Below are 18,879 nucleotides of genomic sequence, written 5' to 3'. Positions count from 1 at the left end.
CGTCAGCAGGAACGAGTGGTTGCTCTGATAATGTGCTGCTCTGTTTGTTTGTCTCATTCTCAACACCTATTTCAATCGCACATTTTTAAAGAAGTAAAGAATAATCTAAATGACATATTGTCGTGCAAACATGTCATGTTACATATTCCGGTAATAATATGATGAACTGAATCCACTTTAAGGTTGGTTTAGAATGTGCAGCCATGAGGACGGGGCTATTATAATAATACTTGTTATATCAAATGACAGACTTGCGAGAGTTCATCAATTATGCAGCACACCCACAGGCCACAAAGTTAGGACTCTAAACACTTTTATACTCACTAGAGAATTAACCTTTTTTTTTTTTTTGGCTCTTTAACACATGCTATTTTTCTCTGGCTCCATTTCAGCTCCAAATATGTGTTTTTAATAAGCATTAAAGTCTTGTCGGCTTCTCTTAGCAGACTTTTAGTCACATGGATCCTTTAATTAATCAAAAACTTCACACAAAAGTAAAAAGATGTCATTCATTATGATTGCAGACAAATGCAGTCATGCAATGGGAACGTCTTCCAAAGACCAAGCATGATTGTGAATAATAATAATAATATTGCTCCAGTTCAGAGTCACAATAATTCGTTTCCAGGAATCGTGAATGACTAATTTATCATAAAAACACCAACGAATATGGATTGCAGTGTTCTTGTTTGATTGCATTATGTAAGGTTTCATTTGGCTCAGGCTTGAAACCTCAAGCTTTAGCGTGTCTTTTCCAATGTGCATGTGACAAAGCTGAACTTTTGATCCTTTGAGATAAATGAAAGCAGTCACTGACTTCATGATCAACTGTTGCATGTATACTGTAAATACACACAGACTTTGTTTTGCACATACTATATAGACTGACTGGAGATTTATTGCAAACATTTCTGTTTCACGCAGGTTTTTGAAGGGTAAATGTTTGTAATTGTTAAATTGGATTTATCATTAGATGCGATTGAGATGAGAGACACTATCTTCCTTCATCCTGTCACTATATGATGTTTAACTGCAGATACATATGTTGTTAATAATATATCATCCCTCAAGCAGATGTTTTATATATATATATATATATATATACACACAAATAAATACTTCCATAGAGAGTTAAAGATAGCTGTAGCATTCCATGTAGAAAACGCTGAGAACTATAGCATTGTGTAAGTTTTATGACTTTTGGTTTTGTACGTGTTTCCAGGCTGAGATTAGATTAAAGGTTTTGGAGGCCAAGCACCAGGAGGAGAAACTGAAGATGCAGCAGAGACACGATGCAGATGTTGAAAAAGTAAGAATACAAACCTTTAACAAGAGACCGGATGACTTCCAGCTCTCTTCCACCTTTAATTACATACAGATTTCAAGTTATGTCTGATCTAATTTTCCTCTGAATTGTACCCAGCATTTACCCTAATGCCATCAGAGGGAGATGGATCCGGGCGTGCTTCTGATTTAGTTTTAGTTAGTCTCCTTAGAAATAATGTGTTGGCTACTGGCCATCGTCTCCTGCTTGAAACGGAGAGGGCAATGGGACAACGATCCGGTGTATTCCAGGTTAATGGTTGTGGATCAGCATTGTGGTATTAAAAAAAATCATTAATCTCAGGTGAATTGGCACAAACTGCGTTGATGTGTGTCATATATGAACATGATCAGAGAGGAACAGTAGCAAACGACGGTGCAGCACAAAACTCAATGCATAGTCCTTGGTTAGTTTTTGGTTCACAAAGGCTAAATTACTTTTTGTTGAGACATCTCTCTTCCTCTATGCACTGGAGGGTATTCATGGTATACATCCAGGTTTTGTATGTTTTCTTCTCTGGTTCAATTACTCCTTTCATTGATAATTATGGCTAAATTTGTGGACGAACTATAGCCTGGAGCCTCTCACATTATGGTGTCTTATAAGAGCCTGAAATGGCATCCTAAAAGCTGTAATTTACCACAGCCCTGGTACACTCTCCCCGGACCTGACACTGTGTCACCCGCCTTGCATGTTGGACCCTGAAAATGAAGACAAAATGTCCTTGAATGTCCAGTGAACTCCAGCCACCATGTTCTCCTTTCATCTCCTTCATCCCGTCCACGCAGGATGGGAGGCCCAGCAAATGAGGGCACTAGGATAAAACAAAATGCATGAGAAAGTCTTCCAGGCACTGTGACACTTTTAGATGGAAAAAAAAAACGTTTGCTCTGTCTGCTTTGGACGACACAACTGTTGTCTGTCTTCTTATTTTGATGGGATCCGTTAATGCTTAATCGGAGTATTTTAAGTAGATTTTTTTTTCTTTTTCAGAGTAAGCTGATGGAAGCATTCGTGTACCATAATTTCTGCTTTCATGAGTTTGTATCTTGAACCAGTTACAAGATATGCAGTAAACACTTCCTTTGTTCAGCTTCTTTATGTGCATCCATACTGTATATTGGAGACAAGCCAATTTATTGATTTGGCCGATCAGTCTGTAACAATTGGATATTTCACATGATTTGGCTGATCTCAGCTGCGCCAGTATCTAGGGGGAAGTGCTGCCTAATAAATTACTGACTTTGATTTAAAATAGGAGCAAATATACTTTTTTTGAGCTACTATCTAAAAAAATCTATATTTCTTAGATAACTTTTATGGTTGGTTTGATCAGTTCCACATTTATTCATTATTTGCTCTGATGTTTTTGATGTCCAGTTAATCAGATTTACAGTTTTCATTAATTTCCTTTATTATTTTGTCATAGAAATATCTTTTTTCACAACCTCTACAAATCCTCCCTCCACCCGCTTCTATTATTCTTGCACATTGTGCGGTTGAACCGTGGCACCTTCCTTCCTCCACATGGAGAATGTTAGACTGTTCTTTTTTCACTGGAGCTCCAACTCTTAATAGTCTAATTTCAATAATTTCTCACAGATGGCGGCAGCAAGCGTATGCCGTTACTTCAGCTCCCCTCAGTGCAGGTGGTTGAATCAGCTGCCATCGTACCCGCTTAGCCTCTAGTCTCTTTGGGTTTGGAAATGCATGTGGAAGATGACGTTGTGTCTGGCCATTCAATGGATTATGTGTACAAAATATTCCTATAAATTACCATATTTAAAGAAGAATTTTTTTTTTGTGTGTGAAATGATTACCGGTAAATTTGAGGATCTATTGTGTCATAATATTTACAATTAAGCTCAACGGAAATGCTTTACGTGTGTTTTTCATCATGAAAACATGTCAAATGTCTAATCAACTTACCGGTAGATCTGCTGCAGTTTTGTTTACTTGCCAGCACACGCCATCTGCCTCACTGTGTTTCTTGATGCATCGCCCCACCTGTAGATCAGAGTGGACTAATGTCCAGAAACACCACACGGTGCCTGCATTTGTCTTTTGTGTCTATAAATCTGGAACAAGATTCAAAGTTTGTGTTGCAATTTGCTTTGATAGCGACTGGTGAAAGTTAAACACTTCCGTTACATAGGTTCTGTTATAATGTGAGAAAAGCTGAACATTCTGAGGCATACGCACACTCACTCCCCCACACCTCTCATTAGATTCTGGACCGAAAGAATGGTGAGATTGAGGAGATGAAGGGCGTGTACCGGGCCAAGCAGAAGGAGTCCGAAGAGATGATCCGTAAGCTGGAGAAGAAAGGTGAGAGGTCAGCGGATTGCAGGGTGACCTGGAAGGATGTTTATGATAGTGTCTCTGAACACTCAGAGTAAAAGCTCAAAAAGGCACGATCGCACATGAGACTGCGCTGGCGTACAGTGATGTTTTCCAGCTGTGCTGCTGAAGTTTATTAGCATAATGTGTGCCTGTTTCCTCATGCTTAAATGTCATATTCCATGTTCCTGTCTTATTCCTCAATGTATTTTGTCCATCTCTCAAAGCATTTCACAAGAAAGACAAACTTGCCAAAGATGAGCGCTACTGGACATTTGATAGAAGCAATACCTGACAGTGATTTTTTGTTTTCTCTGCGTCAATGAGCAAGCTGTCCACGCTTGTGTGTGTGTGTGTCCTTGTGTTCATCCATCGGCATAAATAACCCGAGGCACGTTTGTGTGTCCGTGTACCGTTCCTCCACAGTTCAAAGTGTGCTGCGAGAATCCCAGGTCATCCGCGAGAGCAAAGAGGAGCAGATTGCCGAGCTGAAGAAAGTGTTGGATCAGAGTGCAGACTCCCTGAAAAACGAGTGGGAAAAGAAGGTACGTGGAGAAGTTGAAGGGTTTGGATGTTATGCAAGCCCAACCTCCTGCAAGTAAAAGAGTTTGTTTGTTTGTCAGACTTTGCTGCAAGCAGGCAGACTCTGCTGTACTTTCATAAAACAATATTATCCAGGGTGGACGATGTGTGGCTGAGCTCGTACGTTGGTCATTCTATCCTCGTTCCAGCTGCATGCTGCCGTGACAAAGATGGAGCAGGAGAAGTTTGACCTGCAGAAGAAACATACCGAGAACATCCAGGAGCTGCTGGAGGACACCAACGTCAGGCTGGCCAAGATGGAGGCTGAATTTAATGCTCGATTGCAGGCAACTGTGAGTAAAGAAACCATAGTGTGGGTTTGCATCTGTTTGTTTGGGATTTAAATACCGATCAAGTTAAAGGAAACTTTAATTTTGTCGGCACACTCGAGGACACTCAAGCGTTCAGACGACAACACCAGACGTTCACAGGATTCTGGGTGTATTTTTGCAGGTCATAGATATTTTTGAAGGTCTCACCTTGTTCAGAAGCTTCATATGTCTTTCACACTGCTAATTCTAAAACCGTGACCTTTGCCACTCCGTTAATAAAAGGAGACAACCTGTAGCCTCTGCATGACAATGATTCTCATACCATTTTAATAAATGCCTTTGATCCGTGTGTGTGTCGAGTCGTGCACATGGCAGTGGTCATGCTCAGAGATCCGCATGCGTACACGCACCTTCCTCAGCATCTGTTTCTTTGATGTTTTATTTAAGGGCTTTTGAGTAAAACGTGTACATTTAATTAGCTGGGACCATCGACACCAGGGGCCAGGCGAATGAACCTCATAAGTAGCGTTGTTATCTGTATCAGCATTCACTGCATTCACTGTCATACATACACATATTGCTTCTGGCTTTAATCTGTCAGCAAGCCCACATTTAAGAGGCATCAAACACCGGGCAGTGTAGGCCGGTGATAAGGCCCCCTCTTAATAATGAAGGACAGAACCTGCCCCAGAGAATGAAAAGGGCCCTCTGTCGCTGATTATTAGTGGCTCTCCTCTGAGCTTCTGCCGTGCTGACCTACACACATGCCTACACACACACACGTTTTGTTGCAAGTTCAAAGTGAACTTTATCTCAGGTGACTTAATGCAACACCCTTGTGCCGTGATTTTTGTCTCTAAGCTTAATCTTTTCTAATCAGTGTGGTCTTATGCTCTTTTATTATCTACCGCCAAGACGTTGGGCAGAAAACCAGAATTTATTAAACACACATTTTATGTTGTTTGAATATTCAAGTCTCCTCTGATTCAGTCTTGAGGAACTTCAGTAGCTGTGAGCATTTTTATTTTATTTTTTTGGCTGAATGATACTCTTTGCTGATCAGTTTTAGGCCAATGCTCGTCCGTTTGTTTGCTATGAGGGCGAGGGGGATACTTAATAAACGTTCAAAACCAGGACACGATGTGAAATGTTTTGCTTAGTCCACTTGTAAAGAAGGCAAGGCAAGCTAAACTCTGCATGATAATTTATGTTTATTCAGATATAGTAGAGTGGATCTGATTTAATAACAGTGAAATGAGGAATATGCTGCTTCCCAGTGTCACCAGGTTGGGTTTAATCCAAAGACACGTATGACAGATGCTATTTCTTGACTTTACGATGTCTATAAGGCAGAGCAGAGAGAGTGACTGAGTAGGTGTTTTGTAATAAAGATGGCCTGTTATATGCCCACATATCCCGCCAGACGAGAGCTGGCTGGAAGGAGCGATAATAGAGACATGGTTTGTAATAACTAGTGGTTGGAGTTGAACGTTTGTCCCTCGTGTGCCCGTTGCTGGTATTTTGTTACCGTTTGGTCCAAAGAGTGTGTGCAATGTAACTGTAACTCGTTTTAGTGTTATATATATATTTAATTATTTAAATCGGCAGTCTTAGTGAAGCAATCCTGATCTTAAGAGATGTGACTCGTTTAATATAAAAGGTGTTTCTTGTTATACATTTATATATATTTTACTTTTACAGAAACTAAAAGATATCAGTCATTCTTTTTTGCAACAAATACCCCCCCCCCCCCCCCCCCTTCCATTCCAAATGTTCGATGGAAGAGAAACTCTTAATGTAGCTTTTCACACTTTGTAATTCTTCTTCCAAAACAAACACCTCATTAAGGGACCTAGTTTACGAATGTTTCCAGGTGTGTCTAGTCCAGCTTCAGCATGGAAAGACACTTCTTCTCATCTCCTGCCAGAGCGCTAAGTGTCAGTACCCGTCCCAGCGCAACAAAATAGCCCCTTGTTCCTTTTCTTAGCACCCTACATCGCTAACACAAAGGCGGAACTCTCCCCAGCCTCTCCGCTCCCACCTGCCATCATCCTTCCCACTGTCATCGCCTGCCGCTGTCATCATCCAGATGGACTAGCATGCTACATCTTTAATAACTGCCCCGTCATCACCTTTATCAGCCTACCCACCCTGCATTCCAAGCTGTCGCAAGCACACACACAGACACACACTGGCGCACGCAATGCGGGACGGTGTACAGAGAGGACAGAGCTCTTTCTTCATCAGCTCTGCCAGAGGAAGCCAGCATCAGCTGGACGCTAATCTGGCTCTGTTGAAAACCAGCCTCCGAAGTGAACGTTTGAGATTTGCAACTAAATAAAGTAGAATGAAATCCAATTTCTGCCTCAACACATGTAATCGCTATTATCAGATATTTTCTTTTTGCTGCAGTTTTAATTTAAAGCTTTAAACACAACATATTTTTTTTTAATGTACTTGTGTATCTCTGTGGGCAAAAACAGAAACATTACAGTACATTACAGAAGGGTTGTGCAATGCTTTCATTTTGATGGGATGCTTCCGTGGATGCTCACAGTAACTCGCTGTGTGTGATGGGTTACCAAAGGAAGAAACAGCACAAAGGTGCAAAGAGAGGAGACTCTCGGGTCAAATATTATGTTTCCACAGAATCAGAAAAGAGATGAAACTGTTAAATAATCTCACAATATTGTGTTCACATATCAATACACCCTATTAATAATTTGAGAACATGATATTTGACTTCCTTTTATGAAAGGGTTCCTCAAACAATGCAAACATCAGAATTAAGATTTTATCATGCCCGCGGGTTGATAGGGATGAATCCCACTCAAATACATTTACATTTTACATACTAATAAACAGTTGCATGCTCAAAACTGATTTGCCCTTTGTTATTCTTCAAAACACATCCTCAGACAATTCCAGCACAAGTAGCACGCAGTATATTCTGAAATATAGTATGTAGAAGATATACGATTAACGATCATGTCAGAGAGGTAAAGTGTCAAGTTGTGGAATTCCATTCTTTCTTATTAGCAACCTAGTGTGTGTGTGAGTGTGTGTGTGAGTGTGTGTGTGTGTGTGACGTCTCTTCGGGACCACATGCTTCTCTGACCTGTGACGTTTCTCTCAGAATGGTGGCCTCAGTGGTTCAAGCTGTTTGGTTTTGTGGTTTCTGTGCATGCTTTTGGTTCAGGAGCAAATGAGGCGTGAGCTGGAGCTGCGAGTGAAGCAGCAGTCGGTGGAGGTGGAGAAGGGCAATGCACTCCGTCAGAAGGTGACACAGGACAAGGCCCAGCTGGAGATCCAAATTGCATCCATCAGTGTGGAGCTGCAGGAGGCCAACAAACGGTGTGTGTGATGCAGGGAGCAATAAAGGAGGGAGAAATGCTCTAATAAAAAAAAAGGATATTCCCCATATCTAAGCTGTCAAAGTCAACTCTGTATTGGAAATATCAGCTATAAAGGAGTTAATTATTGGAATTCGAGCAAGTATTGACTCTCCTGTTGTGCTTCTCAACTGTCAACAGACACATCCTTCTGCAGACAGAGAAGAAGCAGCAGAGCGAGCAACATGAGCAGATGGTGCAGAAGCTGATGGCCAAACATGAGACCGACCTGAGCCACTTCCATCAGGAGCATTCTCTGTCAGCTGCTAAGGTGCTCATTAACACCCTAAATAAATGCACTTTTCATTCATGCAAAAATAAAACGTTGCACGATTACCCTGATATTTTCCCTTTTGTTCTCTCTCTTCTAGGCTTCTGAGGTGATGGGGGACTTTGAGAAAACTGTCGCTCATCTGAAGCAGCAGCTGCTGGACAGCGATCACCGAAGACACCAACAACTCAGGGTACGGTTTGAGTGGTGGTCGATGCACGCATGTCTTTATGTCACTTTATGAATGAAGTGAGCTATGAACGTGTATGCGCAAAGTGTATGCGTAAAGTTTGTGTGATCTCCACTCCTTTTCAGGATCAGGGGAGGATGTTTCAGCAGGAAAAAGAGGAACTGCAGATCAGCTGTGATAGAAAGGTAGTCTGGTTTACTCTTCCCTCAGCGAACATGATCCATTTCAGCTTCTGTTCTACGTTTGAAACAAAGACAGGTTTTTTTTTATGTCGAATAGCGATGAAAGCCTGGAGTCATATAGGATCCTTCTGGTTGCCCTTACTTTTATACTTAATGTCTGCTCTCTCTCAGTGCTGTGATTAACAGGCACACGAAGGACTGGATACAGAACAAACAAAGAAACTCTAGAAGGCAGTCGTAATCAAGCACAAATCCACTTGTAGATTCACTTTAAGGAACAGGGGATTCAAAGTGGACATTCTTTTTTGCAAATGTGCCCGTGCCTACACCTACTGTAGTTGCCCCTTTATTCTGATCTTTGCTTTTAAGAGACCCTTCAAAGCCGTTGAGCAGCTGTAAATCATAAAGTGAGGAGGACACCGTTAATGACCTGAGCCGGACCAGACCAGTCCAGGTTTTTAAGACCTGCTGCAGCTGGGTTAGCTTCAAAGTACATCAGTCACAATATGGCAGGCTGGCATAGACTTATTTTATTCAAATAGTTATTTAGTCTTTGTCCGTAATCCACATGTCTTCTTTTTCCTTCTGCAACGTGATTTGGGATAAAAACAATGAAATAAGGAAAAAAAAAATATTTTTCTATTTTGTTTCCCCTGAAAATGATATATTTTCATTATATATAAGAATATATCAGGATATAAGAAGAGCCTGTAGCCTATCAGCCTGTCGAGGCTGATAGGCTCCGACTGTGCAACCAATGGGGTTGTAGCAAGAAGAGACGAACCAGACGCACAAGTTCACAGGCAGGACAGCTTTGCTGAGTGATGCTTGATGGAGCCTGCTGTTGCACTCACTTACACCTCTTCCTCTCTCCCGTTTTCACCCTCTCCCTCAGGTTTTGACAAGCCATAGTGAAGCAGAGAAAGAGAGAACAGAGGCCAAGAGGAAGATAGCCAAACTAGAAGATGCACTCAGGTACAAAGATACAGAAGTTTTAAAAAAAATAATGTATTTGAATCCTAAACTTCGAGCATCACAGTGAAATGTTTTGAATTAACAAAATGTGTTCATTTAGTCCTGAATGATTACACAGTTTCCAAAACGACTCTAATCGGTTTTATGTTGTGGATCTAATGTAAATCATATCCTCTGCTTTTGATCGGACAGATGTCGCAAAAAGCTGACCATTGCATTTTGGATGCACCGTCCATATAGCCCTCATCTGAAGCCAGATAGCTTGAGCAATATTCACTAAGATGCGTGTTTTAATAAGTTCAGAAGAGCTTCATCGCATCAGGGCATGCTAAAATGTGTCTCTGCGTGGCCGTTGTGCCTCTTGGCCAAGTGTCTAACATAACGGTCTGTAGTGAACACCATCAAGCTTGGGAGACTGTGGGTGGATCTATGTTAAATAAATGCTGCCCTAGAGCACAAACGCAGTGATGGTGCCCAGAGTTTTTAGACAGCTACATGTATTTGGGGCGTCCCCGTTTGTTCACATATACAGTCGTAGTCATGCATTGATTTTACAGTTGATTCAAATTTTGTGAGAGAGTTGTTTATGTCTGCAGTTAAGAGCCAGGAAACTGTGAGGGGAAGTTTCAGAACTTCATGCCGGTTGGGCATCCTAGACTTGAATCCGCTGCAGACAGTCAGCCAGTCAGCCAGTCAGTGTATTCCTCTGGGTAATTAATACCGTACTGGACCACATTGTTTTGTCACAAGCAGGCAAAACTAGAATTATTAAGCACAATTAAACACAGCATGCATTTAACAGCGTCGGTTCCAGCCATTCACAGCCGAGGCCCGTCAACATGCCGTCACTTTCATCTGTGAGAGATCTTTACTGTTGGTCACATATTAGAGATTAAAGCATTCCAGTGATTAGAAGGAAGCAAAGCTGCTTTTTATTTTCTAGCTCCTCATCGGGGACTTCTTGTCTCGAGATCTCAGGAGACAAACCAAATGTCCTCCTTTAAGTCTGTTCTTAAAACACACTTTTAATGACGTTTTCTTAACTAATATTGTTGTTGTTTTTTTTCAGATCATCTTTATTGTGTTAAGATCTTTAAGTTGGTTTCTCGTCAGGATTTTTCATTCTTTGAAGCACTTTGTAACTTTGTTTTCAAAAGGTGCTTTAAAAATGTATGAGCAAAAATACACTTTCAATGTCCTGAAAACAATGATCAATGTTTTTATACGTCAATCAGAAACAGAACTTACCTTTTAGACATTGCTATTACTGCAGGTTCTTTGTGTTTCTGCGTTTGAAGCAGCATGACTACAAATGTCGCTGTGTAGAGGTTTTTAATATTTCGTCGTCGTCGTCAGCCCGGCTGCAGAGGACGAGCCGAAACGCAGCAGACGGAGATGTTGCTGCATCTGCGTTTCATAAATTATCCTTGTTGTTAGTTTCAGTAAAGAGCCAGCTCCCCGTTTAGTGTTAAACACCGAGAAACAGTCCGTTGCCCATCGGGCTCTGCTAATTAAGTACTCAAGATACACGCACACACACACACACACATATTGAGTGAGGAGTGTGATGTATGTTACCTGCCAGCTGTCGTGGCAACACTGATGGCCTGTAAATGTGATCCAAGAGAACTTCAAAGTCAAAGCAAGACCACACGCAGGGTGTGTGTGTGTGTGTATAAAGATGGGGAATACTTCATGAAATGAAACCAGTGGAGCTGCTCAGTGTGCCTTCCATGTGCCGTTTTTTTGTCTATGTTTTAAGGTTGAGAGATTTTTGAAAGTTGAAATTAGGACTTCTAATTTCAGGTTTGCCATCAGCATTTGTCTTGGGCAAGGCTTGTGAATATGATGGCAGGGGAGAACAACAGCAACAAATAAATATAAGTAATCCTTGAAGGCTGAAAGATCACTGGACTTCTGTTTGACCCTAAACAGAAGTCCAGTCGCTTCAGTGTCGACCTCTATGACCTGGCTGAATGAGGCTCTGCACCAGCGTCCCAGTTGTTCATGTGCAGCATACATGCATGATGTCGTTAGATAGATAGACAAATGAGTATTTCCATCAACATCTGAGTTCCACATGTGTTGCTATAGCATCAGCGACAACATAAATAACTCCAGAGCCCTGCAAGAGCAGCTTTCTCATTTTCTTTCATCCCAGTGTGCCTCAATCATTTCAGGGTATTAGCATTGAGAGGGAGAGATGCACCACTGAGGGGAGGGATTGAAGTCATTCAATCTGTAGATTAGTCTTTTTGCCTCCTGTTTCACCAATGACCTCCAAACAACAACAGAAAAACATCAGAAAGTTTAACGTAGGTTAAAATATAAACATCTGGTTTATTTGTACATGACATCTGTTTTTTTTCCCAGTCCTCCTTTCTGCTTTTTAGCACCCAACTTGTTTTATCAAAGCCACACGATTTTGGAGCGAGCTTCTTGTATATCTGACTGTTTAAGTTATCCTCAGTGGGATCGGTTGTGCTGCTGGAATAGTAGCTGGAGGGAAAGTGTGTGTCCTTTCATGAGAGGCTAGCAGATGAGCTGTGAAGAGTACCTGCCCAAGCCTGTCCGTGCTCTCAGGCTTTCATGTACAGGGCGTGTAGAACTGATTCTTTATTCCCAAACCCTCCCCAACCCCCCAAAGTTCAAACTCTCCTGACTTTCTACTATGTCTAATTCCATTTTTTCCCACAGCACAGCTCAAAAGACATGAAAACAGTTTTGTGTCATTGTTTTTTTTTTCTTCAATATGCTTGAATGAGATAGTACCCCTCTACTCTGAAACTTATGGGATGCAGCCAGTATGTCCTTTCAAGTTATTTTGCATGTGTGGGGTGGGGGTGGGGGGGTATATGCACATGCATGCATCTGTGTGTCGTTTGAAGTGGTCTTATCTTTCCCAACATTCCTCTCCCATGACAGGCGGGATGGAGGGAAGCAGGGCTGGTGGTCCGTAGAGGGACTACGGGCAGCGCAGGAGAGGCCCACTTAGTGTTGAGGCATCGGAGCAGGTGGAGGAATGGATCCTGAATTTTAAGAACCTCACCAGGGCTCGATATTTACTCCCGTTTCAACTCAGTTGAAACGAGAGAATGGATACGGGTTAAGAGCCAGTTCAATATCACGGGCCTGACTACAGGGAAATTGTATGAAGCTCTATAATCGGGTCCTATTAGCGTGCATCACTCAGTTCCATAATCACCAACGACACCTGAAATGCACCTTTTATGATCAGACATGCAGGTCGTAAATGTTATCTCACTGTAAAACCCGGAGCAGAGCATCTGTTTTATAGGACTCAGTTAATAGGGGGTGTAGAGCTGAGCTTACCATCTGTTACCGTTGTGGGAATTTCTAATGGCAGTGAGTCAAATACTGACATTGAAAAAGAGGAATACTCTAGCTTCCTTCTGAAAAATCAACGCAATTAGCGCGCTTTTGTGATATCGGATTATTGCCATCATCATTTAATGTGTCCCTGGTTGATATTGTGATGTTTTCATACCACAATCCTATTAAAAGTCTTGCCCTCATAACTACATTTGCCTTTCTCACGTTACACTAGCTCATTTACAAATGTGCAGCGATGGTATGAATTATTACCAAGGCAGGCATGAACAGATTCGTCCATTGAAGTCATTCAATCTGTAGATTAGTCTTTAGGGCTTTCACTGTTATATTTTAAGCTTCATTGGGTCATGTAAACACCGTATGTTTCACTTTTGGGACTCGCGCCTCATTGATTTAGCATATCATGCTGTCGTTTCCATTATTCATGAAGGCAAATAGAATCTAAAAGCACAGCGAAAGCTAGAAACCGCTCTCCAATATCATGTCTTGAGTAAATTCTGTTTTTCCATCTCTTTCCATTTTAGTTTTTTTAGAATATCACACCACCTGGTGTGTTTGGTGTTTCTGTGTTCTGGTATACAAAGAGCAAAGGACATCCATGAAAATCTGAACTTCATTGAAGCAAAAGAAGATTTATAGCAATATTAATAATTGATCTCCAGAACCATTTTGAAGCTGTATATGTTTTTCCTTACTTCCATGTTTATCCACCCACGTGGAATACTGTTAGCCTGCACTACACCAGATTCCTCCTAATCCTGGTCACTTTCCGTGTGGTGTTAAATTGGCTTTGAAACTCTCACTAGTGAAAAGGAAAGTCACTGGTTTCATCCCAAGTGTTGATAGGAGTGCAAAAGCTTCAAAGGAGATCATATGTATACATGAATTGAAATGTCATCTGCCACGGCAAGTTCCCTCTCCTCTGCAGTGTCTAGTGATCTGCAGCTAATGCGGCTCTTCACTTTTCTTTTATTTACCAATTAATCCTTTGGTCCCAGAATGGCAGACAGTAGTGACGTGTGGCGACCTCAGTTCCCCAAAGTTTAACACGATGCAATTCGAATCCGACTTGCGGCCTTTCTGTGAGGAGTTTGCATGTTCTCCCCGTGTCTGCGCGGGTTCGCTCCGGTTTCTCCGGCTTCCTCCCGACACCAAAAACGTGCAACTTAGGTCCAGGTCGTTATTGTAAAAGAGAATTAATTCTCAATTAACTTACCTGGTTAAATAAAGGTTAGATAGTAGGACTTAAGGCGAGCAGAAAATAATCACATTTGGCAGCGACTGGTGAACATTTGTGCAGCCATTATTTGATTCTCAAATTTGCTTGCTAATAGTCAGATTTAAATCTACCAAGCTGGTGTAATGACTGAAAGAGTAGAATGAAATACTGGGATGTAAGTCAGCGCGTGTGCGATGCAGATATACGTACACTACTGGAGGCCCGTGTCAATGCTAGTGTGCTGGCTGTTCTGATGGCGTGCATTGACGCCACGGCGGTGGACAGATACTGATAGTGAAGCCTCGTCCCTCCACATGTGAGCCTATTTTCTGTCACTTCCTGATGTGAGATTATTTGTAAACAGTCGACCTCTGACTGCAGTTTGAAATCCATTAAGCAGAATCTGTTTTCTGCTCCCATCTTAAATCTTTGCGCACCTCTTTAATATTTTCTTGGCCTCTTGCTTTCTCTCTTTTATATTTAGTTATTTGCGGTTTCTCTCTCTCTCTCTCTCTCTCTCTCTGGGGATCCAAATGAAAACCAAGCCTGTTTTATTTATTTTTTTTGTTCAGAGGGCACTGAATATTTCAGTTTTGCATTTTCACTCTCTTTTTTCCAAGCCTCTTTGATGTGTCTGTGGATTCGTTATCATTCCATTTGGATGAGCTCACAGACGCAGATGCGCGGGCACATGCACTTTCACACGCGGCCCACGTGCACGCTCTCTCACTCTCTTTTTATGCTAGAGACCAGAGGCATCCAGATGCAAGCGTGCATTCTGGTCTGTTTATCAGCCTTTGCGCTGCTCCACCCACTTCCAGGCCCGCACAATTCTTAAATACTCCACTCACATGAAAAGAATATTTGCATAAGCAATTACAATTGGCTCTGTGTACATTTATTTAATGTGTACTCTTGTCTGTGCTTCTGTGTAAACAGCAATGCAAAGGAGGCTCCTTGTGTCTGTACGTCCAGCATGCCCAGGCAGCATGTGGCATCCTGCGGTTTGGGCAGTCTGAAGAATGTTGACATCCCTGCACCCCTCCTGTCTGCCCGGCGGCGGATGGTGGAAGCTCTTTCGCCATTTCTAGCACAAACACTCCTTTCTCTTTGCCACCCTCTCTTCCGCCCCTATAAACAGTCATTTAAGATTGACTTCCTTTTTAGAAAAGGCACATCTTTAATTTGGGCCTCCTCTCCTTCCACTTTACTGACCAGAGATCCATTTAAAGCCAACGGGCCGCCCTGGTGCTGGCACCCCTCTCCGTCCTTGCCCTCTTTTGATTTGCCCTGCTAGGCCTCCCTGATTCTTTTTTTTTCTCTCTCTCTCTCTCTGTCCTCTCATCTCACCGTCATTTCTATTTTATTGATCGTGACACGCCGTCTGTCTCTCTGCTGACCACCTACGTAGATCAAATACATTTCAAAATACACAGTCATTTTCGGAGGCACTCGCCAAAGCTGCTGTGTGTTCACCGGCTCTCCCCAGCACATATCAGTCAGTCAGACACAAAGTTAGCTGCAGTGACTTTCTTTAGCGTATCCTCAGAGGTATAGGCCCAGCAGCCAGCTCCAACTTAGTGGTGCAGCTTTTATTCCGGTAGACTTTGGAACTGTGGCTCAGGAACAAGGGCCTGTGTGCAAGCACATGCACACATTCTCAAGTGAGACGCACACCCAATTCATGTCTGCTCTGCCTTGGAAGTTTAAAAAACTTGCTATTTCTGTGTCATCCTCTTTTCCAGCCTCCTCTCTGTTTAAGTCTGTCATTCTTTTTCCTATCTGAGTCTCAACATATCCTTTGTGTCTGTCTGAGCCCGGAAGCCAGTCATGCAGCGACTAATTAATAATTAGAGAGTACACAGAATTGGGAGGGGAAGGAATAAAACAATTCTTCTGTGTTTGATGTCCAAGTTCAGAGAGACCAAAATTACAAAGAGATCACTATGAAGGGGAGAGAAAACTTCCTCTGATTTAGCTTTTTATTACTTTCTTTTCTTCTTGCTGTTTTTATCTCCTCTGTCTTCCCCCCCCCCCCCTTTCTTTCATTGTACTCTGTTAACGTATCCTCAGAGTGGCTGCTTGGGTAATGGGAAGTGATTGATCACTTGGTAAAAAGGAAAACTTTGTGAATGTCGGTAATGACGACAGCCTTTTGCAGAGATACACCGAACAGGAAGTTCTGGAGTTGCATTAATGTTCTTCTATTCCTTCAGTCATTACTTTTTGTTTAACACCGATTAAAAGCAATATGATTATAGAATCATAATGTATTGCTTACATTTGAAATAGTTTTGGCCCCCCAAAAAAAGAATAATTAAATGTCCATTTTTTCCAACCTTCTCGCAGACCTGCGTAAGCAATTGTCCTTAAAATGTGCTCTTAGATTATGAATGAATGAGCAAAGTGTTTACATTTGGCTATGAATATATAATATAATATTAGACATTTAGAATATTGAAAATATCTATATTACGCTGTTAATATAGATATATTCTATTTTCTAATTTCAATATTCTTTTCACTGGACTAAATTTATATTTCCCTTTCAAACTTTTAAGATTAGATTTGCACCAGACATTTATTGTTTTAATAAAGATCTTATTTTTACTTGATGCTTCTTACATCTTACATCAATGACACAACAATTTCTTATATATTTATTTAACTGTTGCTCGGAAGTACGTGTATTTCTATACCCACCATGCTTTGTGACATCACAAGTAGGCTGAGAGCCAATCCTGATGCTGAGCATAGATCAGTCATTTAACGTACCGGTAGCTAGCCAACACTAGCTTAAATAAAACACAAATGTTGAAATGTGAATTACCTTGAGGGATTTTTCGGGACTTTGAGCTTTTTCAGTGAAGTGTTTTCTCCAGAACTCCTCATTCAAAGGACTTGACACTTGTCACTGCACTTCTGTGGGTCCTCAGCAAGTAGATCAGATGATAGAACTGAAGAACAGTCGGTTTGGGATTCCTTAGATAGGATGTGCTGAGCCTTTTATTCCTCTCCCTGCAAGCCTGTCGTTATTTTCTAATAACTGCTTCTACCCGGTTTCAAGGTTCAACCACTGCAAAAAAAAAAAAATAGTCATCCTGTCAGTGTCAGGACAAAAGCAACACACACATACACAACAACACAATATATATAAAAGTATATTCTCCTCTAACGTGGTGATCACCCGTTGACATTATTACCACACAGCACACATGAATAGTTGGGACTGCAGTGCAGACGTTCATCCTGCTTTCAGGGGTTTGGTGTGATTTATTAGATCTGGACTAGTTTACCAATCGACCTGTTTATATTTGTAGTTCAATGCAAAATGTAGCTCCCAGCATGGAACGTTTTCTGTTGAGATATATTCCCATAACACATTATGTTATTGGAACACGGCGACTGTATTTGTCTTAAATAGTCGATGCTTTCCTTTGCTCTTGTAGAGAACGTGCAAATATTTATCCAGACATTCCCATATAGGCAGGTTGAAGACTCGGACATGTGATAGAAGCGTTTTACAACATTAAAGCAAGTAGGACTACAAGTTTAAACACTAAACATTCATGACGGAGTGATGGATTTAGATTGTATTTTACATTTTTAATGCTCTCTGGAGCAGCACATTGGTATAATCGCTACGACTGCAAATTTCAAATGCAAATTCTCAGGTTGGTTGCAAAAACTCCTTCGTTTCTCTTTCTTCCCTTGCACATCAGTCTTTGTGCTGCTTCCATCCACTCCATCTCACTCCCATCTCCACACACTGTCAGTGTTGGGCTTGACAGCTGCTTGGTATTTCTGTATATGATGTCGAGGCTGGGCTGGGGGGCTGGCGGCGCTCGCTATGAGGCTGTCCCTTCTTGGTGTGCGTGCCAATCCACACAGACTGTAAGCATAATGTGACCTGACATTTGCCAGCAATAGCCGGGGTGTAGCTGCACGTAGACAGGCAACACACACCGGGTACCATAGGGGTTGATGGATATGCCTCATGAATGTGTTATCACTCAGCTTTTCCTCAAATTGACAAAAGTAACCAGATGTGTATCTCTGACTTTCTAACTTTTTTGTTTCCTCCTTGAAAGCACTTTGTAGATATAATCTACGGTACAACAGCATTGTCTGATCTGCAACATTGTTTCTATGACGTCAGCTGCATCTCACGCTCTCTTCCTCCCCCCCAAGGGAGATGGAGGGCCAAGTGGAAAGAGCCAGGGAGAGCCAAAGGCAGCAGATCCAGCAGGCAGATATGGCACTGGAGCAGTTCAAGAAGCAGGTGGAGCTCAGCTCTGAGAAGGCGTACGCTGACATGAAAGTCCAGGTCAGACGTACACAATCACATAACTGTTCAGGATAAAAACATGACACCAATACTAGCAGGAAGCACTATTCACTGAGGCCTGAGTTCTATCAAACACGTATGTTCCATTACCATCTGTTGTAATGCCTTTAGCATAAAGGGAAATAGAGTTGAGAAACACTTCCTGACTATGCATGCAACGCGTCCCGCCCCCGACATCTCCAGAATTCCTCTATACGTTGTTCTCTCTCCCACCTCATCGCTTCCTCCTCCTCCTCCTTTTGTGCTGTTCTTAATCCATATCGGGAACCAAGAACGTTACAGTCCCGAGGCTCTATTTAATAATTTGCTTTTCCAAATAAATAAATGAATGATTCACATACTCTATGCCACATGTTGACCCTGACGTTTCAGTGGGTGTGACTTGGGACCTTTAGGTTTCGGTGGAGAACAGGATCGCATCATTCTCACT

The 18,879-nt window shown here is 41.8% G+C and overlaps 1 protein-coding gene across 1 annotated transcript in view; it reads left to right on the top strand.

Moving 5' to 3' along the window:
- Positions 1-18,879, top strand: part of cep112 (centrosomal protein 112) — a 75,436-nt gene that overhangs the window by 12,717 nt on the left and 43,840 nt on the right. The window contains exons 8-17 of the mRNA XM_068750058.1: positions 1,223-1,309; positions 3,553-3,652; positions 4,091-4,209; positions 4,396-4,539; positions 7,718-7,872; positions 8,052-8,181; positions 8,282-8,374; positions 8,497-8,556; positions 9,449-9,528; positions 18,293-18,428. Coding sequence (XP_068606159.1) covers positions 1,223-1,309; positions 3,553-3,652; positions 4,091-4,209; positions 4,396-4,539; positions 7,718-7,872; positions 8,052-8,181; positions 8,282-8,374; positions 8,497-8,556; positions 9,449-9,528; positions 18,293-18,428 — 1,104 coding nt within the window. The remainder of the gene's footprint in view (positions 1-1,222; positions 1,310-3,552; positions 3,653-4,090; positions 4,210-4,395; positions 4,540-7,717; positions 7,873-8,051; positions 8,182-8,281; positions 8,375-8,496; positions 8,557-9,448; positions 9,529-18,292; positions 18,429-18,879) is intronic.

This window comes from Brachionichthys hirsutus, chromosome 16 (assembly GCF_040956055.1).
Source record: "Brachionichthys hirsutus isolate HB-005 chromosome 16, CSIRO-AGI_Bhir_v1, whole genome shotgun sequence".
Taxonomy (NCBI): domain Eukaryota; kingdom Metazoa; phylum Chordata; class Actinopteri; order Lophiiformes; family Brachionichthyidae; genus Brachionichthys; species Brachionichthys hirsutus.
This window is presented reverse-complemented; position numbering and strand designations above follow the sequence as displayed.